The sequence below is a fragment of the Scophthalmus maximus genome, chromosome 2, assembly GCF_022379125.1.
Source record: "Scophthalmus maximus strain ysfricsl-2021 chromosome 2, ASM2237912v1, whole genome shotgun sequence".
In the NCBI taxonomy this organism is placed as follows: Eukaryota; Metazoa; Chordata; class Actinopteri; order Pleuronectiformes; family Scophthalmidae; genus Scophthalmus; species Scophthalmus maximus.
In genome coordinates this window covers 1424060-1447205 of record NC_061516.1, presented here as the reverse complement: position 1 = coordinate 1447205, position 23146 = coordinate 1424060, and the positions used below count along the sequence as shown (strand labels likewise).

General features: G+C 42.9%; 1 protein-coding gene and 2 long non-coding RNA genes across 3 annotated transcripts; all 3 read right to left on the bottom strand.

The window, feature by feature from the left end:
• Window positions 1-2726: 2726 nt before the first annotated feature.
• LOC118300956 lies at window positions 2727-4159 on the bottom strand. The gene is made up of 3 exons (XR_004790193.2): window positions 3137-4159; window positions 2863-2988; window positions 2727-2761 (listed from the first exon to the last, which is right to left on the bottom strand). It is a non-coding gene; the product is annotated as an uncharacterized LOC118300956 (long non-coding RNA).
• Window positions 4160-5727: 1568 nt separating this feature from the next.
• LOC118301495 lies at window positions 5728-12136 on the bottom strand. Its single transcript, XR_004790318.2, has 2 exons — window positions 12008-12136; window positions 5728-11760 (listed from the first exon to the last, which is right to left on the bottom strand). It is a non-coding gene; the product is annotated as an uncharacterized LOC118301495 (long non-coding RNA).
• Window positions 12137-15498: 3362 nt separating this feature from the next.
• trmt10a (tRNA methyltransferase 10A) lies at window positions 15499-21745 on the bottom strand. Its single transcript, XM_035626454.2, has 7 exons — window positions 21267-21745; window positions 20612-20780; window positions 19961-20032; window positions 19808-19882; window positions 19482-19631; window positions 19234-19339; window positions 15499-17939 (listed from the first exon to the last, which is right to left on the bottom strand). Exons 1-7 carry the CDS (start codon window positions 21554-21556, stop codon window positions 17728-17730), a joined length of 1074 nt encoding a protein of 357 aa, XP_035482347.1. The 5' UTR covers window positions 21557-21745; the 3' UTR covers window positions 15499-17727.
• Between the last annotated feature and the right edge of the window lie 1401 nt (window positions 21746-23146).

Here is a 23146-nt window from a genome sequence, read left to right as displayed (position 1 = left end):
ACACCGTTCTGACATGCAACACATGTTCCTTTACATTCTTGGAGAAAATCAAAATCTCATCAAGATACACAAAAACAAATCTATTCAACATGTCTCGCAGAACATCATTAATCAGTGCTTGAAACACTGCAGGAGCGTTAGTTAGTCCAAAAGGCATTACCTGGTACTCAAAGTGGCCAAGGTGAGTATTAAAAGCAGTCTACCACTCATCCCCCTCCTTAATTCTCACCAAGTGGTAAGCATTTCTTAAGTCCAATTTGGTGAAAATCACAGAGTCGTGGAGGGGGGCAAAAGCTGAGTCAATAAGTGGTAGAGGATACTTGTTCTTAATTGTGATTGCATTCAAACCTGTCTAGTCTATACAAGGACGCAGGGATCCGTCCTTCTTTTCAACAAAGAAAGACCCGGCCCCCACAGGGGACGATGAGGGGCGAATGAGGCCGGTCGCCAGGGAGTCCTGGATGTACGTCTCCATGGTTTCTCTCTCAGGCTTGGAGAGGTTGTAGAGTTTCTTTGAAGGGAGAGGAGAACCAGGGAGTAAGTCAATAGCACAATCATAAGGTCTATGAGGGGGCAACGAGAGTGCCTTGTCCTTGCTGAACCCCTGCTTGAGGTCATGATACTCACGGGGGACAGCTGATAAATCAATCTCCTCTGGGAGGCTTGGAGAGCTGGGAACTCTGGTGGGTATGGCTGAACGTAGACAGTTAGCATGACAAAAAACACTCCAGTTAACTATGGAGGCCGTGGACCAGTCAATATGTGGATTGTGAATCTCAAGCCAAGGTAGCCCAATTACAACAGGAGACATGGGTGAGGAAATTACATACATTGCTATCAGCTCGTGGTGATTGCCAGAGAGAGTTAGGGAAAGGTGTTCAGTACGATGGGTAACTCTGGCTAATAGCTTTCCATCAAGAGCTAGAACCTCCTTGGGTTTTGAAAGAGCTATAGTGGGAATATTAGCCTGGCTAACAAGTTCATTGTCAATGAAATTATCGTCTGCACAAGAGTCTATCAGAACTTGAATGGGCAAGGTGTCATGTGCCCAGCGTAGCATACCTTGGACTTGGATCCTCTTCTTTTTTGAGGGGGTTGAGGTTAGGGAAGTATGGCTCACCAACGCCCCCCTGCTGGCTGATGAGCCTCCCCTTTTGGTCGAACTGGACACTTGGCCATGGGATATCCTTCCTGGCCACAGTAGAAACACAGGCCGAGGTGGAAGCGACGTTGTCTCTCAGCTGGAGTCAGCCTAGCTCGTCCCAGCTGCATGGGCTCCTCAGAATTGGCTGGTGGATGTGAAGTGGCTTCAAGGTTACCACTGAAGTCTCTCAAAGGGGTTGGTAGCTGCTGGTGGGGCCTAGAAGTTGATGAGGAGAAGGACCTGGCTCTCCGACCCTCAGCCTTCTCCCTTTGTCTTTCCCTGAGTCTGTTATCTAGTCGGGTGGCTAGTTTAATGATTTCTTCTAGGGATGTAGTTTCATCTCTAGTGGCTAGCTCATCCTTTATTTCCTCAGAGTCCCTTTAAAAATACCGCCTGTAAAGCTGCCTGATCCCACCCACACTCAGCAGCTAAAATGCGGAAGTCCAGTGCATACTGGGAAACTGAGTTTCTACCCTGGTTCAAGGACAATAACTGGCTGACTGCTTCTTTACCCTTAACGGGATGATCAAAAACCCTTCGCATCTCCGAAGTGAAAGCTGAGTAGTCTGAGCACAAAACAGGGTTATGTTGGGAGAAAGCTAATGCCCAGGCAGAGGCTTTATCAGAACACAGACTCATAATAAAAGCTGTTTTTGATTGATCTGTAGCATAAGTAGCTGGTTGCTGACTGAAAACCAGTGAACACTGGTGTAGGAACTGGGAGCAAGTACCTAGGTCACAGGAGTACCTGGCAGGGATCGGGATGAAGGGCTCATGAGGCAGGAGAGACTGAGAACCAGGAGGAGCAGCAGGTGGTGTAGATTGAGGTGAAAAACTATCGGTGGTCATGACGCTGGTGAGCTGAGTTGCCACATGGTCCAGCCGGCCATCGAGCTGCGTCACACTGGTAGTGAGCTGTTGCAGAGCCTCCATGACTTTCCTCAGTGTGGCCTCGTGTTGGCTGACGAGCGCACCTTGAGTCGACAAAACATGTTTGAATTGTTCGGTCTCCGCAGGGTCCATTTTTCTGGCTAGAAGATTCTGTTAAGGCTGGGGTTAGGACCGAAGAAATTGCAGGAGACCAGGGACAATAACTGCTTTCAAGTTTTAATTATTAACAAAAGTTCACAAGCCCCATGGGAGGGAAAAAAAGGGAATCTTCTGGCAGCGTGGCTAAGTCATGACCGTGTTTAAGTAGAGGAAAGGGTGATTGCTGGTGATGCTGGACAGGTGTGTGTCATCTGTGAGGCCAGCCACGCCTCCTGCCATAACCTGAAGCAGAAACAAAACACAGGGGAGGGGGGAGAAAAGGAAAAACAGAAGCAACAAAAAACCGAGACCATCACAGCCTTTTCCTTATACTCACAGCATAAACAATCCAACCATTACATTTACCTCTTTACAAGTTGCACAAATAATGAGAGCACAATGTGTCATGACACCTGTTTATTTTTTGGGAAAATCATACAATATACCAAATACATATATTATAATATTAGCATAAACAACATATGTACAAAAATGAAGAAACTGGGGTTTTCTAGCTCTTAAGTGTCAAAGCAGGTCTGTCGGCTGACGGGTCAGGCTGTGCTGTCATCGATTCTTTAGGAAGTGGTCCTGTAGAAAGAATATCACAAGAATAAATCAACATTACTGCCAAAGACTGACAACACTACAGTAGCATTATCTGCAGTGACAAACACAGTGTTCCGTGTCACCTTTTGTAGGAGCCAAGTATAATTGATTTAATGATTGTTGGTGGACCAGCCAGTCTTTCATATGGATGTGTTATGACGTTTAGATAAATATTGAAGACCATAACAAGTGGTTCTGAGGTTCAGGATCTGTAAAAAAAAAAAAAAGAACCCATCTGGCATAAATGTTTACAGTTTGGAATTTTTTACAACATTGCCATATGGATTTTAAAGTAGCTTTTCTACACAAGTATGTTACCACTTCATGCTCAACCTACAGTACCATGAGCCGACTCACCTGGTCCTCTGCTGACCTGCTTCTCTAGCTGTTGACGGGGATTGTCTGGTGTCAGTGCTCTGGTCCGTGGCAGACAACCTCCAGGTCCTATACTTCTTCAAGTACAACTTGCTGTACCTGGTATAAGAGAAAGGAGGTCAACTTAGTAAAATGTTCATATTACCTTACATTGAACAGTACTTTTCATTTAATTTCCTGCCGGTCGTCCGTACCGTAGTCTGGGACCAGGGAGATGGTTTCTCTCGGGCCGAAGCTCTGCATTGCTCCGGGACCTGACCCTCGAGACCTGCTCCTCATGCCCATCATTGTGATGAAAACACACGGAGACTTATTGATGGAACTTGAGGCTGCAACATGCACATCAACTGCTACTACAAGCCTCTAGCCACGCACACCGGGCATTCTCACTACGCCCCCCTAATGTTTACTCTGTTCACTCCTCTTCGTAGTATCCAACGTCTTTTTGTCCGTAGCCGTCTCTCCTGCTCTGTCTGTTGCGACCGGAAGCTGTTGTAGGCACTTTCTCTGCCATTCTGCAACTCCTTTCTTCTTTAGTTCAGTGCAGCAACTCATCTGCTAACTGTAGCTCTAGCTCCGTAGCGCTGTAGCCTCTGCTTCTGTTGTTTGCCGACGCCGTGCAGGAGACTGGTCATGCGCCCCGATGTGTGGTGAACGAGCGGAATGCGCGCAGGCAGGAGAAAGCTGGTTCATCCAATCATTTTCTTCGGACCGAACTTTCTGATTGGTTGTGGTTTTTAGAGTCCTGCCGAGGCCACGGATGAGGGAATGTTTTTGTTTCAGTTTCGGATCCTTCACTGTATTCATCGCTATTTGTTTGTTACGAGAGTTTCAAGTAATATGACAGAAAGTGCTTCTCACAAAAAATGCCTGCCCCACCTTTAAGCGTACAATTGAATGGATTTTTTCTAGGTAAGCATTTAAAAATGTGGCGAGAAAGACATTTTTCGGTGGTCCCCTCTGCAACAGCAGGACTGTGACTTTCGCTACTTCCACTTCTCCTCCAAACTCCATAAAATGACATTGCTGATCACCATCTCCATAAGGTAACATATTAACGATGCATATGCACCTCATACAACCCCACTTAAAGCTGCTGTCGGTAGGATTAAGAGAAGTGTGGACATAGTCTCAGAATTCAAAATCCAACGACTCGTGCTCCCTCCCCCTCCCTCTCAGCTGCAACTCGGTTCTGCCTCCACAGCTCCTCCCATCCCACCTGCCCATGCACTCTACCATGGTAACCGAAGCCAGTCCAGGTACGTAACATGATGTTCGCACCGGTGAGGAGCTAACCTGAAGCTCGGACTACTGTCGGCATTCCTAGACTATAACATGTTTTTAGTTACCGTTGCCTCACGTTATTACCTGTGTTTTTTGTGAAAACAAACTTGTCAGTGTTTTTGAATGTAGGCTACCGTAAATCAGTTTGTATTAGCTTGTTTACGTACCTAGCGTAAGCTAGCACATTAGCTACTACAGAGTGTTACATGGTAGAGCTGTAAATTAACAGCTTTATCTTCACCTACATCATTTGTTGCTTTGCAGGATGACTGACCCTCTTTATCTATATTTTATAACATTATTAGAGCTTTGAGACTGGTAAACTGGACTCCGATGAGGAAGTGAACACAGCTGTCGAAACAAGCAGTCGAGCGAGGTAAAAAAAGAGGCGCCTACGGGGCGGCCGGGGGAGACGGGCCAGAGGTCAGCGTGTTGGCCCGACACCCAAGGACCTGGGAGCCGAAAACATAGCTTCATGTGATGAGCCAGTTGGTACTATACGCTTGCACTGGTTTCAACCCAGGATGGTGTAGTTTCAGTTGCCCTGGTAGATGTAAATAGTGTGCTGTGCAATCATTTTTTCATTTCATTTATTCATTTCAAAATTATATTTTAATATTTATGCAACCCCCGTATTTGCCTTGCAATAAAGTGTATTTTTGAAAGTGATTGGTTTCTCATTGCATAAATATACAACAATGTGAAGATAACTCAATTTTTTGTCAATATACTTTTAGAAACTATTCAAGGCATTACAAATATAATCATATATATATATATATTATATATATAACATATTGTTAATCGAAACGACACATAATAACAAGAACTGTTAGGAAAATACTATGAAGAACTATGAGAAAAACGAGACTCATATGGCTCCTACACATCGGCCCCTAATTGTTCTCTACACCTAGAAACAATTTACTATTTCAAAATAAAAAGCCATGGGCACTCAAAGTCCTTAGAACGTAGAACGTCTTCTTTCTTCTGATGTCAAATGTTGCTAGCACTTGACATACCGTAGGAGTGCAGTCTTTACCACTGCCTCATCTCAAACTGCTTTGACAAGAAGACAAACCCTTGGTGATAGGTCTATCTAGTTCACTAATCTTGGTCTTCACGCGAACACGGCGAACAAGACCAGTTTCATCAGGCACTGTCTGTATGACCTTGCCAATGACCCATGAGTTTCTTGGTGCAGTCTTGTCGACAAGCAAAACAATGTCCCCAGGCACAAAGTTCCGTGTCACACTTGACCACTTCTGCCGCGTTTGGAGCTCTGGCAGGTACTCTCTCACCCAGCGCGTCCAAAATAAGTTTGCCATGTATTGGACCTGCTGCCACCTTCGGCGTGCATAGAGGTCTTCTCTCTGAAAGAGTCCCGAAGGTATGGATGGCTTAGGCCTCAATAGTAGGAGGTGGTTTGGGGTGAGCGCTTCAAGGTTGTTTGGATCGCTGGAAGATGTAGTAATGGGACAACCATTTAAGACGGCCTCAGCCTCACAAAGAAACGTTTGAAGGGTCTCCTCATCCAGACTGTCTCTTACAGGTTGCATTGAGGATTTTTCTGATGGACCTGATTAAACGCTCCCATACTCCTCCTTGGTGAGAGGCAGTAGGGGGGTTGAACATCCACTTAATGCCTCGCTGAAGCAACGTGTCCTCTATTCTTGAAGTGTTCCACTCAAGGATAGCCTTTTTGAGCTCCCGCTCAACCCCAACAAAGTTGGTCCCGTTGTCTGAACGCAGCTCTACAACTTGACCAATTTTGCACTTCATGCAATGAATCGCGGAGAGCATTAATGAACGAGACAGTATCAAGGCAAGCTGCCTCCTCCAAGTGGAGAGCTCGAATAGCCAAGCAGGTGAAGATGACGCCGTATCTCTTTACAGTAATTCTTCCGCGCTTGACTTCAAAGGGACTGACGTTGTCCACTCCAGTTCTGGTGAAGGGCGGTTCATCTGCAATAACTCTGTTTTGTGGCAGGTCTGACATCTTTTGTTGCCCAGAAGCACCATGTAGTCGCCGACACAGGAAACAATTGGACAGGACTCTTCTGATTGTTGCACTTGCACTGAGGATCCAGTATTTTAGATGCAACTTGGATAAAACATGGTTGCGTTCACTGTTACCCAAGTCTTGGTGGATCTCCTGCAGGATGAGCTCTGACACCCGCCGGTCCTTACCCAGGATGGCAGGGTGTTTGTATTCTTCCGGCATGGCTACTCGACTGAGCCTACCGCCAACACTAAGGACTCCTTCTTGAAGAATGGGGTCGAGCTTGGATATATGGCTTCTTCTTTTGACAGGCTCACCCTTTTGTAGAGTGTTGATTTCCTCTAGGAACCTCTTTAGCTGACAGTGTCGTAAGATCTCCAGTTCAGCTTTACTCAAATCACCTACTGTGAGAGTTCTGTTGCTGAGACTTGCCTTGTAGCTTGTCATAATCTTGTGGAGCTGCTGTTTTTGTTGATTCTCATTGACGAAGGACACTGCAATGTCTGTACTCTGTTCTTATCTCCTTTTAGCTAGGCACAGCAATGTGTCTTTTACCTTGATGATCCATGCCACAGCTTTCTTGAGGCGTGTCCACGATGAGTAGTGCTCTATCAGTTGTTCCACTACATCCTTTCTTTCATCTAAAGCAACAGCGTTGATAGTTGCATTTTTCTTGATCTCAGGATCTGATGCTGTGAGGTCTCTCATGTGATCGGGGGTTCTCAGGCCAGCTGTCAGCTGATTTTGTGAGGAAGTCTGGTCCAGAAAGCCACACTTGGTTTTGCACAAAGGAGTCCACCTTCTGTCCCCTTGATGCAAAATCAGCTGGATTTAAGTGTGAACTTACATGCCTCCACTGAGATGCTGTAGACACTTTCAGTATTTCTGACACTATGGGCCACGAAAGTGCGTAACCTTTCATCTCGTTGTTAACATTCTTAAGCACAGCCATGCTATCTGTCCAGCTCACTGACTCCACAAGCTGCAGCGACAGCTCTCTCCTCAACTTCCTGTCCATGCGCACTGCCATGGTTGCGGCTGTTAACTCCAAGCAAGGGATAGTGGTAGGTTTGGTTGTGGAAACCCTGCCTTACCCATCACAAATGCGCTATGAACCTGTTTGCTGCTGTTCTGCTGGACTAAGTAGGTAAATGTTCTGTAGCCCTTTTTCGCTAGCATCACAGAAATAATATAGCTGAGCGAATATAGGCTCTCCAAAATGCGTTGACTTGAACAACCTGTCAACTCCAAACTCACTGAGCAGCTGCAGTTGCTTTATCCAATCCAACCACTGCTGGGCAAGATGAGTTGGAATTATGTCATCCCAGCGGATCTTTAACCTGCAGAGCTCTTGCAAGATATTTTTGCTAGCAGAACCACCGGCACCAAGATTCCCAAGGGATCATAGATCGAACTCACCATGGAAAGGACGTTTCTTCAGGTGGGCAGTTTGTCCTGAATGACGAGTCTGAACTTGAAGCGGTCAAATTGTACGCACCATTGTACTCCAAGTGCTCTTTCCATGGGGAGTGAGTCTTGATCCAGGTCCAAATCTTTAACGTCATTTGCTTTTTCAACCTGCGGTATGGCTGCAGGCACCACTCGACTGTTGCTTATCCACTTCATTAAATTGAAGCCCCCCTGTTGGCGCATTGCTTTCAGGTTGTACAGTTGCACTGCCTCCACCTCGGAGCTGACTGACTTGAGGCAGTCATCAACGTAAAACTTGTGCAACACTGTGTCGACCACTGCAGCGTCAAACAGGTCCCTGTTGTCTTCAGCACATCGTCTTAGGGCACAGCTAGCACAGCTCAGTGATGAAGTAGCACCAAATAGATTAACCACCATCCTGTACTCCACCAGATCGCTGTTGATGTCTCCATCAGGCCACCATAAAAAACGCAGTAGGTCAGGATATTCCGGCGGGACCTTTATCTGATGAAACATTGCCTCCACGTCTGCCATGATAGCCACAGCTTCCTGGCAAAATTTGGTGAGGACCCCAATCAAGGTGCTAATTAGGCTAGTGAGGCTCCCTGATATGAAGCGCCACAATCGAATAGGCCACGCAATCTCTTCATGGTGTGGAATGTACCACACCTTTCCATCATTGCGGTTGAGGTCGTTGTCAGGAACCTTCACTGCGTAGCTTTTGAGAAGCTTTTTTCTCATGTTCAGGGCAAGCTGCTATGCTATAACCCGGTTGTTGGGCTTACAGAGCTCTTTGCTTTTCAGAGGTAGGCCAATGCAGTAATTTCCCTCCAACAAAACTGCAGACTGTGACAGACTGTCCATGCTTGGCCGTAGATATAGGCTGTAAGGTGAACCCTGTACTCGTCATGCTAAATTCCAGTCGATTCTCCTAGCGTCTATGTTTTATGCAGAACTAGTTTCTTCAGAGCTTAATAAGATTTTGGTCGCGAGTGGTGGCACGGTTCGACACGTGATCGTGCTACACCAATAAGGTAGCTGCTTTTTGTCAACAGAATTGCAACATGGCTGCCCCCGTCTTAGATTCAACGTTACCGATACCAGGCCAAATGGATTCTAAACAGTGCTGTATGTTTGTTTTATGTCATGGTTTGTCATACATTTTAACATTTAGATCAATAAAAGGCAGTAATTGTACTTATACCAATGACCATTCGTTCGTTCATTCATTCATTCATTCATCCACAAATGAAAACAACACTGATCAACCATAAAAACGATCCTTATTAAAAATATGAAATATACAATATAAAACATTACAAAACAGAATAAGGCATAACAGAATAAGGACACTTCTAGACACTTCTAGTCCTCACTGTCAGTGTCAGGACAGTTGTCATCTTGCTTTTCCTCTGTTTCTTTTGTATTGGCACAATTGGAACAACGACATAAGTCTGTGCAACACAGTCCTGCAGAGAAACAGGGACATCTGCCTTTCTCACAGGCACTCTCTTTGCAGCTGCAGTGTATCACATGCAAAACACTGTCAGGGCCGGATTTCTTTTCATCCAGGTGACGTGTAAGTTCCCATCCTCTATTTGCCAACCATATCCAGCAGGTGATGGAGCACTTATATTTCTTTTGAGGCAGGACCTCATTATTCAGCCTGGTAGTTTGCCCTTTTGCAGTGCTGATGGAGGGCATCAGTAGTAGGGGGAAGGCATAATTCTGGCAAGGCCAGATGCCATACAGAATGCCTTGTACCTAGCCTCATTTATATTTTCGGCAGCTGGCTGATCATATAGGTGGCATACATACTGGCAAAGAAGTGCAAATGTTGACTGCTCCAGGTTAAACTTAGTACCTAAACTTTTAAAAGCCTTAAGATACTCATCTTTCTCACATGCAACAGAAAATGTCTTTCTTTGTCCTTTGCCATAAAAGGCACTTGTGGAGTCACACCCAGACAATCTGTGAATTCCAATCAAGGCTGAACACACACTGGTTCCGAGAGCTGATGACACCTTGGTAATGTCAATGATACGTGTCCTGTTGCCAGTCCCTGTGAAAACATATAAGCTGCATGGCAAATCTGTCTGCAGACTTACAGCAATGACTGCCAAATCAGTGTCAGAGCTCTTGATAATGACAGCTTTATGCTCCCGTGTAGCATGTTGTGCATGTAAAAACACCCTTGTGTCACTTTCTTCATGATCATGCAGGTCTTCAACAACATTAACAGAGGTTTTTGCCCACTGTTGTAAGGTCTGCATTTTTCCATGCAACATACAGATATTCGGCAAGTGCTTCCTTATTTGTTCCTTCAGAGAGTAACTTTTTCCATTGGGTTGGGGTCCTCTGATCCGGGTCAAAGATTTGGATGCGTTGTGACCCTGCATCAGCTCTACTTGACCGTTCTAGGTTTTTGTGCTGATGAGTGGATACTGGTCAATGACAAAGTCAATGCGTGTACACTTGCGCTGCAAAGCGAGTTGGAATATGTTCTGCAGTATGGTCTCTGCAAGCTCTCCAAATGTACCAGGTCTGGCTGTTCTCCATGCAACCTCTCTCTATGCACCATGGCATGCTTTCCTTCAGCCACACTGAGAGGGTTGCTAATAAGCTCAACCTCATCCAAAAAGTAAATATGGATGAACTTTATGATGAATGCACAACAGCAAATACCATTCTTAAGGGGCTCAGAGGAGGTACAGAAGATGAATGGAAGTCCAAAGACGTGGCTGCCAGGTGGGTGGCTCTCTTCAAAGTAGCTGACCTGCCTAACATTCTGTCCATCATCAGCCACATCCTAAACATCCCAGCATCCACTGGATATGTGGAAAGGATCTTTTCCAGAATGAACAACAAATTGAGTGACAGCAGGAACAGGTGCCACGTGGAGCTTATGAGGAGTGAGCTCTTGATCACTCTCAACTTTGAGCAGTCCTGTTCAGAGTTTTACTGCAGTGTTTTGAAAGACAAACGGCTACTCAGTGCTGCAAGGAGTGATAAGAACTACACCTGGAAAACGATGTAACACACAGTGAGAAAGAGACAGAGCTGTTGACTGTTAAACCATGGTCTACTGATTACTGTAGAGTTCAGACATGCTGGCAGAGCGGTGCGCGACCCTCCAGGTTCGGATCGACCAGCGGTCGACTCGGTTGAAAGACTGTGGGTTCAGGTCTTTCCTTCTGCAGGGATCAATCGACAGAGTGTTCCGTCGCAACGGCTATTGTCTCGGTAACGGTGCTGTGTGCATTTCCAAATGCGCACAGAGGAAGAAAAAAAGGCGGATTCTGGTTCCTCCAGCAAAGTCGGGAATCCTGGGGCCTGGTTCAGCTGCGTGCACGGTCACATCTTCTGGTTTCTAAGGTAATCGTAGCAGGTGGACGAAGTCTAAGTTAGAAGTGGTTACCTCCTTTGAAGGACAGAGGAACCCACCTGATCAAAGCGGGTTTCTTACCTGTACAGCGATGAGCGGTGGGCATCGCATCATTGTTTTATAGAGTCTGTGATGTCAAGAGACCCGCCGGGACATCACAGGTGCCGTGTAAGTCTCTGCCAATGAGGGATGCGAGTTTGGCTGTGTCCAAATCACGCCCCCAGGTGGGAGACGCGGGGTCGCCGCAGGTCGCTGCGGGGGTCTTGGCTTCCTTTTCTTTGTTCTGATTCTTTCTTCAGCAGACCATGCAGCATTCAGGGCTCTGAGATGCCTGTAGGCCGAAGTTCTCATATACCCACGGTGCTCGTGCACAACAAATGCAATATACAATATCATACACTCATGTATACTCATCTCCTCATCAGTCCAGAGAAATGTGACCTTTGGGGTGATACTCTCTGTTCGGACTCATGGGGACTTAGTTCAGTTGCTGCATTCTCTGTACTGTGGATGAAATATAGAACAATGGTCATTCTCTCATTGTCACTCATTCAAAGACTTGACAGCTTGGCATATGTATCAAATCTATTTTCATACTTATAAAAGTATATTAATACAAACATTATTAACAGTAGCAATAACAATTTGACTATATTAATGGCAACATTAATAAGTTACTATTTAAATCCTGACAATAATAATGAATTACTCTTTTATTAGATAGTAATAAGTTACTACTTCACTACTTTACCTTACTATCTGATGGAGGCTGTAAGTGGTTGTGTTTTCACTGAAATTTCTCTCTTCACTTGTACTATATCGTGTGACTGGAGCAAATCATTGTAAACTAATTACATAATTCATCCCCCTTTTCCTACAGGTGTCGGACCGTGTGAAAACATGGGCCAAAACATGAAGGAAGGAACTTTAATCTTTATAGCCAGAATGCAGGCTCTGATGAGAGCCTATAATTCTGCTGCTTGTCGACGTGCCTTTTTGAATTGCTTCCATAACTTCCCATCCACTCACTACAGCACAACCAGGTGTTTGTTATCTTTAAATCCATCAATTTACCCGCAGTGCGAGTAATATGCAACAGAGCCATAATGTGACACACGCTTCTCGTGCCGGTGGAAGCTGATGATAGTCTGAGAGGCCCAAAGCCAGTGCTGAGGTGAGGGCTTGCCTTAGATCACGAAAGGTCTTGTGCATGGGGAGGGCAGATAAAATGTTCCTTAGACAATGTCAGTGTCTATTTTACTTTCTCAGCACAAAAGGCAGCTTCAAACAGTCTTTTAGACGCATATTCCAGTGTCTCTTGTTCCTGAAAACAGTACAGTGTCTCTTGTTCTTTGAACTCTGTTGTTGACCTTTGGCCCCTGTAAGTGCAACATCTCTCAATGAGGTTACTTCTCACCGCTGCTACACAAAACTCGAAAAGGCCTCCAAATGTCTCTGGAGCAACCTGGCACAGTCATTTGTCTGCTTCTACTGTATGTAAAAACAAACAAATGCTGGCTGTCTCTCAATCGGATAGATAAAAAATGAACTGTGCGGTATTGGAATTATTAGCAAAATGTTTGTACTTTTCTAAAAGATTAACTGATGCAATATAAAAACGGCCTCATTGAAGACATCACTGGTGCTCATGTGTGAAATATTGGATCTATGCTGAATGGATGAGCACAAAGATGAAAGTCATGTCTATTGCCAGACAACGTCAAGCAAAACAGTCATCAACAGATTCAAAAAATGCAATCTCTTTTATTCTTTAATCTCTGTCATCAGAGATTAAAGAATCTCTGTCATCAGAGATTAAAGAATAAAGGATCAGAATGGATAAATATAATCTCATTAACTTCAACAGTAATGTGGGGTCATAATGATCGTTTCAGAGTCGTATTGTGTTTATATTTTAGAATGTTTATCTAAAGTATTGCATTCCCTGTCTTTGCCACTGCTGACTGTGTGTGTTTGTGTGTGTGTCTATGTATGGGTGTGTGTGTGTGTGTGTCAGCCTCCATATCTTAGTGTCTGACTCACAAGGTTGAAAGGCATCTGCAACTGCCAGTGTTTTGTTTTCAGGCATTTAAAGGAATGCAAAACATCTACTTTGCTAATTCAAATTTACGACTTTATTTTCATCATTATTTTGTAAGGGTATACTTTATCATTCTTTTTAGGCTTGATAATAACTGACAGTAATGTAACTTATTTACTGTATTAACACTTATTAATGAAATTACATCAAGTATCCACAAAACTTAATATAATGTTTACGTTACTTTCTCTGTTCAGGACTATTGGCATCTCCATTTTGAATGTAGAGAGCTATTACTCTTACTGTTTCATATTATTCATTCATTCATTCATCGTCTACCGTTTTATCCATTTAAGGGTCGCGGGGGGGCGCTGGAGCCAATCCCAGCTAACATTGGGCGAGAGGCGGGGTACACCCTGGACAGTCTTCAATGAACCTAACCCCATTCTGCATGTCTTTGGACTGTGGGAGGAAGCCGGAGAAAACAGACGCATACAAGGGGAGAACATGCAAACTTCACACAGAAAGGCCCTGGTTGAACCAGGATCTGAACCCAGAACCTTCTTGCTGTGAGGCGAAGCTGCTAACCACTACACCACCATATTATTATTTCATATTATTATTTCATATTAATTACTTTTACTTATTACAAATTTATTTTCATAGCAGAGCGTTCGTCAGCTTAAACCAGGGGTCGGCAACCTTCAGCCCCTCTGCAGTGGCTCCCTGTGAATTAAAAAAATATATACTATGTCAATAAATAACGGCTATTTTAATTTTTTATTTCAAAGGAAACACCTCTTCTTTGGGGGATCGGGGTGATACTGTGACACTGAACTCATATATATATTAAAAAAGTGTTTTAATATAGCAATGCGTCGCATCCATAGTGTTGATCTTTAATCCTGCCCGTCGTCCGGACCGTAGTCGGGTAGCAGGGAGACAGCCTCTCCAGGTACGAAGCTGTCTGCTCCGGGACCAACAGCGCGGTTAACAGACACTCCTGAACCGAGGAGTTGCTGCATATATTATTGAATATCAACAGTAACCTTTACTGATCATCTGCGAGCATGCACACCGGTCTTCTCGCTGCTCCATTCTCTCTCGCTTTGTCGCTCTACGCACTTACACACACACTACGTACACACTCCATGCACTGCCCCATTCACAACCGGAGTTACGCCACTCATACATGACAACAGCCCACCGCCGCCTGCAGGTGGCTAATCTTGAGTTTCCGACCCCCGGTAAACTATGGATAAATCCCAAAAAAGAAAAGTCTCCGAGGAACATAGAGTGTTTAATTCTGCGTGGACATATATATTTGCTTTTAGTTTGGTGTTTTCCTTTGTCACAATATAACTGTTTTGATAAGTTCAAAACAGCAATAAAATGGCAATAGTTTTCATTTTGTTTTTCAATAATTTCTTAAAAGCAACAATTATAGTGATTTTATATAGAGTATAACTATATCAAACGTTATACGCTGTTTTATCTTCATGTTCAGGGTGAAATAGGTTTTGTGGCTCCAGATAAATTTTATTTGGTGGGAGGAGGGCCAAAATGGCCCTTTTGATTGTAAAGGTTGCAGACCCCTGGCTTAAACAGGGCTTTCATTTGTTTATCTACTTTTAATTCATCAAACTCTGATTCTGACTTTTGTTTTCTCAAATCTATTTTGTAGGTTGCCACAATGTGTGGTTTGACATTTACAGAACATTTTGAACAGCTGTGGTTATTTACTTTAAATCTGTTTCACTACTGGTTGGAAAATAATTGTGTTTCTTTATTTCAGGCTGTTTTATATTTAAACATTCCAGTACATTTTTTTTCCTTTCCACCTTTAGTTGCTAGTTACTTTTAAGATAAAGTTTTCACCCAATGGAATATATAAACAAATATATTTGTCTTTGGAGAAACGGCTTAATCTCCAGCACCTGAAAAGCTAATACTGCTCGCACATTTGTTTCTATATCAATAGTGTTGTGCATTGAAATTGGTGATAGTACCATTTGTCTAAGCAATAATGATAGTGAATCAACTGATTCAGTCTCATTTACAATATACTAACTATCAATTCATAATTCTGATTGATAATTAAATTAATAATTACCACCAGAATCACCACCTTGGTAGTTAGTGGAGGTTGAAGGATTTGAAGTTCTACCGGTCAGAGGTATGCAATATTAAATAGACCAGACTGCATATTTAATAACATTTATTTAAAAGATGAGTTGGAACAACGATATTGAATCTAACAAACAAAATATATACAAGCCTGAGAGTGTGTGAGTGTGTGTGTGTGTGTCTGTGTCTGTGTGAGTACACAGACTATGTGTCCGTTAAGTTAAAGGTCTAAGAAGTACTACAAACAAGATGGCGGCGAAGAAAGAAACCACAAAATGGCGGCATCAGAGGTGTCGGCTCAGCCACATGCTGTGCTTCTATGATAAGGCCATTTGTTGCAGGACAATGGGTGTCAGGTTAAAAGAGGGTAAGTCACAGGGTCTTAACATTACATTAACCTATGAACAAATATAACAATACTAAGTGAACCCATTGACTCAAATCAATTGAGTACACTTTCAAGGTTAAACATTCCTATACTTAGCCATGTTTCGTTATGCTATGCTGTATGCCCCAGTTATGTTGCCAAGTCCATGAAAATAAGAAGACGAAAGGTCCTTCTGGGATGCTGTTTGTGTGTCCAGAAAGATGCAGCAGTCGTGCTGTGTGGTTTCAGTGTCCTTTTGTGTCCTCCACAGACTTAGATGCTTATCACTAACTCTGCTTAGTGGTTCCTGAGCTTGATCAATTGACCAGACTTTGTGTCTGCCATTGATGTAAAACCAGACTTTCCAGCCTTGGTTGGTCCGGAAGCAATCTCAACTCTCACAAAGAGAAATTTCACTATTTCAGCGTCTGCAACACACACGACCCGAGTCTACACCGTCACAATTCAAAACACGTTCAACCCAGTGTGGTTGCCCAGTGGTTCCCCACCTTTTTCTTGAGGGACCCGAAATTTTTACTTAAGTATACAATGACGTACTTGTAATTCTGTGATACAGGACCGGGTAATTTAGCCGGTTTGCTCTGCCACTTTAACTCCCTGAATCATTAACATCACAGTTAAAGTGACCAAGAATTATCACGGTTATCAGTTATCACGTAATGTGTTACGTGATAAAACTGTTTTCATGATAGTGAAAATGTTCAAAAAGTATGATATGTTAACCTTTCAAAAGAACTCTCATAGTTCTTTTTTTTTCTTGTAAAAAACTCAATTGAGGAAGAAACTACTGCGGCTGCATTGCATACACAAAAACCCTATCTTGTGCAGAGATGTGCCTATGTTTGATTCTGCTTTTAAACATTACCACTATAAAACAATCAGATTTAAAGTAAATAAAACAAAGCTTTTATTTCTCTGATTCAATTATCTGTCCTCAGCTCCCGCTCTGCATCCACTGTGTGGTTCGCTCGAACTTTGGCTCTCTCTCTCGGGGTACACGAGGGGGAAACTGAAACTGTTTGTTCTGCGCTGAACCCATAGGGCTGAACCTCGACTGTCTGATTCTCTCTGCTCACGTCAAGGGAAGGGAGTGGATTAGGACAGATGATAATTGGGCAGAGCATGATGTTGAATTATCAATATTTTCATATAAAAATAATTACACCCTCAAAATCTAAAAAGGGCTTCGAGACCCCCCGAGACTAGGGGGCGCAAAGGCTCAATAGGGGGTCCCCAGTTGGGAACCACTGCTTTAGAGCCGTGGAAGAGGCAGGTGGTCTCTATTGACTCAAAATCTTTCACATGGGCCCTGCTTCCAATGTTAAAATTATCTAGCATCTGTTACCTCACACTGCACAAGACTCCAGCTAGTGTCCTTAACACTCCTCTGGTTCACCTTTCATATTTTGATTGACCAAGGGCGACACGACTTATTAAATACACCTGACATACACATACGCGTCCTTTATCGGCAATTTCCAATCAGCAAGCAAAATTATAAATTTCTCTAAAGCATATACAAAATTCTATCAATTAGACAACCTGACTATAATGTCAAAATTCCATAATGTTCCAGAAATCAGTGGGAATGATGCTAACATTGACATTATATTGTATTAAATATAATGTCAATTATTTGGCACATGTCTGGTAGCTTTAGCTTTCAGCTCCAAATCAAAAAATTAAACATTTGAAGTAAAACCACTTTGTTCTCAAACGTGATAACAATAATCTATATTCTTCCAAAGCTGTTGTAAAACTACTAAATTCAACTAAAAATTCTTAATAAATATCTAGAAAAAAAACCCAAAAAGCCTTGTGAAATTTTAAAGACAGAAACAGAAACTTTCCGATACAAGTCCAAACATTTTTGTTTCTCATCCTCTTTTGCATGGTATCAGATGTTTGAACTTTGTTAAGTGTCCATTGAGGCGAATGGTTCGTTTTTTGTCTCAGTTTGCTCTGGTGTGTCGGGGTCAGAGTCAGTGTCTGAATCTTTCTCCTCTTTTTCCTGAATGATTGTTCCATCCTGGTATACGGCCACAGCTCCTTTCCTCTGAGGTAGGACGGTGAAGAAGGCCTCCTTCCAGCTACCCTTCTCCAGAAAGGCCAAGATGATCTCAAACACTGCGGGAGGAATGTAGACACACTTGAGAGGCAAAGCGGGATTCAGCCATCCTCCTCACACAGACAAAACTGAGACTGCTCAGCTGCTCTTTTGCAGAGCCCTACACTGCAGGTATGCGGCCTCCAATAATAACAGGTTTTTGACGGGTCCTAGATATACAACAAAAAGCAGCCTCTTATTTTCAATCTCTGACAGGCTGAAATCACAACTGTCACGCGAGGATCTCATCAGCTAAAGCTAGCCAGCTAATTAACATATCGCTCCATGAGTTAGTCACATACAATTAAGGGCTACAAACAAGATAATGCTATTTTATGATGCAAAAAAGACAAGGCTAAAGCGGAAAAGGTCCCATGTGACAACTTAGCATCCTCACCTGCTTGGTATTGTAATATAGAATTTTTTTAAATTATATGGTTAACAAACAAGTCCATTCAAATGTTAATTATAGAAACAGATTAAACATACAAACATGAGCGTGCCTGTGTTCACACAGGCATGTCGGTGTGTGTGTGTGTGTGTGTGTGTGTGTGTGCGTGTGTGCGTGCGTGCGTAACGGTATGAAAAACATCACAGTTATAGTGACCAAAATGTTCACGTTATCAGTATTATCGCGGTATTTTAAAAATATGATGAAAATGTTCATAAAGATACATAAACCTTTTAAAAGGACAGCTCATTGTCCTTTTTTTCTTGAAAAAACGAGACCTACTGCGGCTGCATATCTATCCAATCTTGTACAGAGATGTCCCTGTGTTTGATTCTGCTTTACAACATAACCACCATGAAATAATCAGATTTGAAATAAAACACAACAAACTGATCAATTATCGTTTCGGATCCACAACAAACCCACGCTGCATGCTGCACCTGCATCTGCATCTGGGAGACTGTTGCTAACTGAGCTGGACAGTATTTACTAGGGTAATCTACCATGGATCGCAGTTTTAATGATAATTGAATTATCTTATCATTATAATTTAAATTATTATTAAAATTTGAAACGGTAGAACTTAACCCTCGGGAATTTCACCATGGTTTACTGTGCAAACATTTCAGGTGATTTCTTACAGTTTTGCTTTTCAGTTTTTTGGTTTGGAAAGGCTAAAACAAACTTGCAAGGTCTTGATATAAAAATCTGAAGCATTAACTATGTTGTACATCACGATGGTTGCTAAGCTTTGAATAAACACCATTACTTAATTGCAACTAAAACTGGTGAGTTACAATTTGTGCTGATCCTTAAAAACTATTCATATCAGTCTCATGCGTTGGTCTGATACATGTACTTACCATGGTTAACTGCAAGAACCTTCCGACTGTTCATCTTGACAAAGCTGTTCAGAGGAAGCTGAGCGTGATCAATCCCCAGCTCCTTCGCCCTCTCAAAGGTAATCCCCTGCAAACGGAACAGAAAAATTTACCAGTTCAAATCACAAAGCAGGATGTTGTGAACATGACGTGTCAGTGGGAAGCATGTCTCCATCATCTGATCAGCTTCACATATTTTCAAAACCCAGTGTGAGTGAAGTCAGACAAACCTTATGATGGTTGTGGTCCACCAGGCCTCCAATCACATAGGCTTTTTTTTGGTCCAGTTCCTCCAGCACATCGGGAGAGTCTGACGTCAGGTAAACCAGATCTTCCTTGGCCACAACTTCACAGTAGTGATCAGTTTTAATGGTTATGTCCTGTGCACAGGCACACATGGACAAACTTAAACAAATGGTCCCAGCGAATATCTAAAAACTGGGTTTTATTAACACACTGAGCATGTATCATAAGCCAGACAGCAAAGTGTTTGAGAATTGACTTAATTGCGAATTAATTTCATTTTGGTCAATAGATGACTTGACTGACTGCTTACCTTCCAGTTTACCCATCCTTTGTCCTTTTCATCCATGCTCTGTTTCAGCTGTCCCCCCAGGCTTGTTAGATAAAACTGGAGAAGTGACAGTGGTGGTTACACATCAGACAGGATCGTCTCTGCTGGTTCATGTGTTTGCCAGTCATCACTAACCTGTACTGGACGAACAGCTCGTCTGTTCTCGGCATAGCACCGCTGGATCTGTTTGTGAAGCTTCCGAACATCCTGAAAAGACCACAACATTAGTGGTCAGGAGAGTCGGTGCTAGGGCTGAACGATTCTGGGAAAATATCGAATCGCGATTTTTTAACAGATATTGCAATTGCGATTTGATTTGCGGACACACTGACAGAGAGCGAGTTGTGTTGAAGAGGAGAAGGGGAGAGAGCTCTCTCTCTGTTAGCAGCCTGTCTCTTTAACGAGGGAATAGTCGTGGTGTTTGTCACCTCACAGTGCCACGTGAGACATTTTCATACAGAGTAACAGTCTCAAACAACTCTCGTGTGGTTCTGTGTTCGTCACTACTGTCACTGATTGTTGGCCGTACACTCGTCATTTAGCTGCTGTGGCGCTGTGTCAAGCTCTGTTTCCGACTGTTCTGTTGAGCTTGAGGCCATTGCGCGGCAGGTTAGTGCAGCGTGACCGATGCTCCACTCGCTCACGTATCACGTGACCCGTGTAATCGCGTCCCTTGTGGTTAGAAAATCGCGTTTTATCATATCGCGATATTATGCCAAATGCAATTAATCGTTCAGCCCTAGTCGGTGCTTCACTTCATATCAGGTGTCTCCCTGACCTGCTTACCTTGATCAGCATGAGGCTGTCAAAGCTGCAGTCCACCACCAGCCTCAGAGAGCTGGGTGTCACCTCTCGCCGTGGACGTTTCCTGGGACTCTGGCAGTCTCCCTCGGGTTCCACCTCGCGATTCTGCCTCTGCAGGCGACGCTGCTGCTTTTTCTCCTTTCGTCTCTGCCTGCAGGGGAAATGAGCAAGCTACTGCACTGTGGGGTAGAATGTGACGCTGCAGACTGCTGCATTGTAGTCTAACGTTCAAAATGAGCATGAGTCATTTTAGCAGATAATAAAAAACTTTTGCTTTTGCTTGAATTATTTGAAGTAGCTGCATTATTTTAGATGTTTATCTCAGTTACATAGAGCAGTGGTTCAAACATTTTTCTTGAGGGGTCCCACATTTTTGGACCCCCCCCCCACAGTTAAAAAAGAGGAAAGTAGCAACCTTCTTCATTTACTGCATAAATAATATTTATATAAAATATGGTGTCGCTTCAGTTTACAGGGTTTCACACTTTCATTTGCCAATTTCTCACTGCAAATGACACACTCAGCTAAAGAAAATTCTGGTATGGTATGACTGAATAGTACACTGGGACATGTTTATATAAGATAGAAACCTCTGTAGTTGAAAGCCCTGATGCGTCTGGTTAAAACACCAACTTACTTCCGTAGGTCCCTGTCCTCTTCCCACTTCTGCTGTTTCAAAAGCTTCTTCCTCTGCCGTTTGGACAGAGCTTGGTTTTCTGCCGCAGATTCTCCATTGCTGCTCCTATTTTTCTTGTCATTATCTCCATTTTCATTGTGCTGCCGGGCTGAACCCTCGCCTTTCTCTCCATCATCAGCCATGTGAGACAAACAGTGGTGACAGCTGCCAGCTTCACTAATGCCACCCTGACAACTAGCTGTTGGTGTTAGCTTGTTGGCTGCTCTTTGCAAAGAGCCAACCGGCTGCATTTAACAACAGGTCGCACTTCTTCGCTTCTCAGCACAGGCTAATCGGTGTAAAGGTCAGATGCCAGACGCACGAATAAAATAAGATAAATAGGTCTTTTCAACTCAGCAACTGCCCAACATGTACAATATTTGATGACGGCGCATTTACGATGTCATTTAGCCGCGCCAGATGCGTTCTTCTTCTTCTGGTTTTTTTGGAGGTGGCAAACAACAAATTGGTGCATTACCGCCACCAGCTGGTATGGAGTGTGGCTAAGCATCGCTATTATTTACTATATACACTAAGACTTCACACACACACACACACACACACACACACACACATATATATATATATATATATATATATATATATATATAATCAAAAGAAACAGAACAAACAAACAAAAACGGATATCTTCTCAATTACATTTATTTGTCTAAGATACGGAAATATGACTTGATAACACTCATCTGTGTTCTTCTGTAGAATATCTACTAGATTAAACTGTACTTTTTTTCTTTCTGAGGTTTTGAATAAGTTGCCTTCTTTCTTGCTCAAATTTTTGACAGTGCAGCATAACATGCTCTATTGTTTCTTCTTGGCTACAGTAGTCACATTTACCTGTATTATGTTTACCTTTTTTGGATAATGTACTGTAGTCTCAATGGTCTTGTGTCCACTGCACTGCTAACAGTATTGCAAGCAATTTTACCGTATAAATTGATAGTTCGTCATTGATCCTTTTCCCTGTTTTGATTTGAAATTCTGGAACAACAAATGCTAATTCTATTGTATTTACTGAACTCTTTGATGCATCTATGTAGATTTGAACATAACTGTTGTAACCATCAATATATGCCTGTATGGTATGTGAATGACCGATAAATTCCCTTCTCTTTTCTAATAGTGTTAGATCTACTGTAGCTTCTGGAAGTATCCACGATGGTATTGCTGGCAATGGTACAGTTGGACAAAATTTGAATTTAGTTACTTCAACTTCTGCTGCTTTCTGTGTCACTCTCCATCCAAAGCTTTTTGTTTCCCTCCTCTTTTTTTCCCAACATGGTTTCAGAATATCTTCTGCTGGGGGATCCTGATTATGGCCCTGTAAATTAACCCAGTTATTTAGTGAAAGCTGTACTCTTCGCATATCTTGTGGCATTTCCCCATCCCCATTTGTAATGCCACTGTTGGTGTTGTTTTAAATGCACCTGTGCACAATCTCAAAGCCTGATACTGAATAGTATCTAACTTTTTGAGAGATGTGTTTGCTGCTGATCCATACACCACACAACCATAAGCCAGTATTGATCTAATTAACCATTGTATATTGCTTTCAAAGCTGTTCTGTCTGCCCCCCATTCTTTTCCAACTAAACACCTCATTATATTTATTACTTTCTTGCATTTGTCCACTATTTTCTGAATATGAACAGCCTATGTAAGTTTTTCATCCAACCACAACCCCAGAAACTTAAAGTGCTTTACGCTCTTCAATTCTTGATTATATATAATAATAATAATAATAAATTTCATTTATAGAGCACTTTTAATTGCTAAAAGCAATCTCAAAGTGCTACAGAGTAGAAACAAGATAAAAGAAGGTTT

Coding starts and splice junctions, on each gene's coding strand:
- trmt10a (XM_035626454.2), bottom strand. CDS start 21,556: ATGCAGCCGGTTGGCTCTTTGCAAAGAGCAGCCAACAAGCTAACACCA. Junction 20,033..20,611: donor ACAGCCTCATGCTGATCAAG/GTAAGCAGGTCA, acceptor TGGTCTTTTCAG/GATGTTCGGAAGCTTCACAA. Junction 19,632..19,807: donor AAGGATGGGTAAACTGGAAG/GTAAGCAGTCAG, acceptor GCCTGTGCACAG/GACATAACCATTAAAACTGA.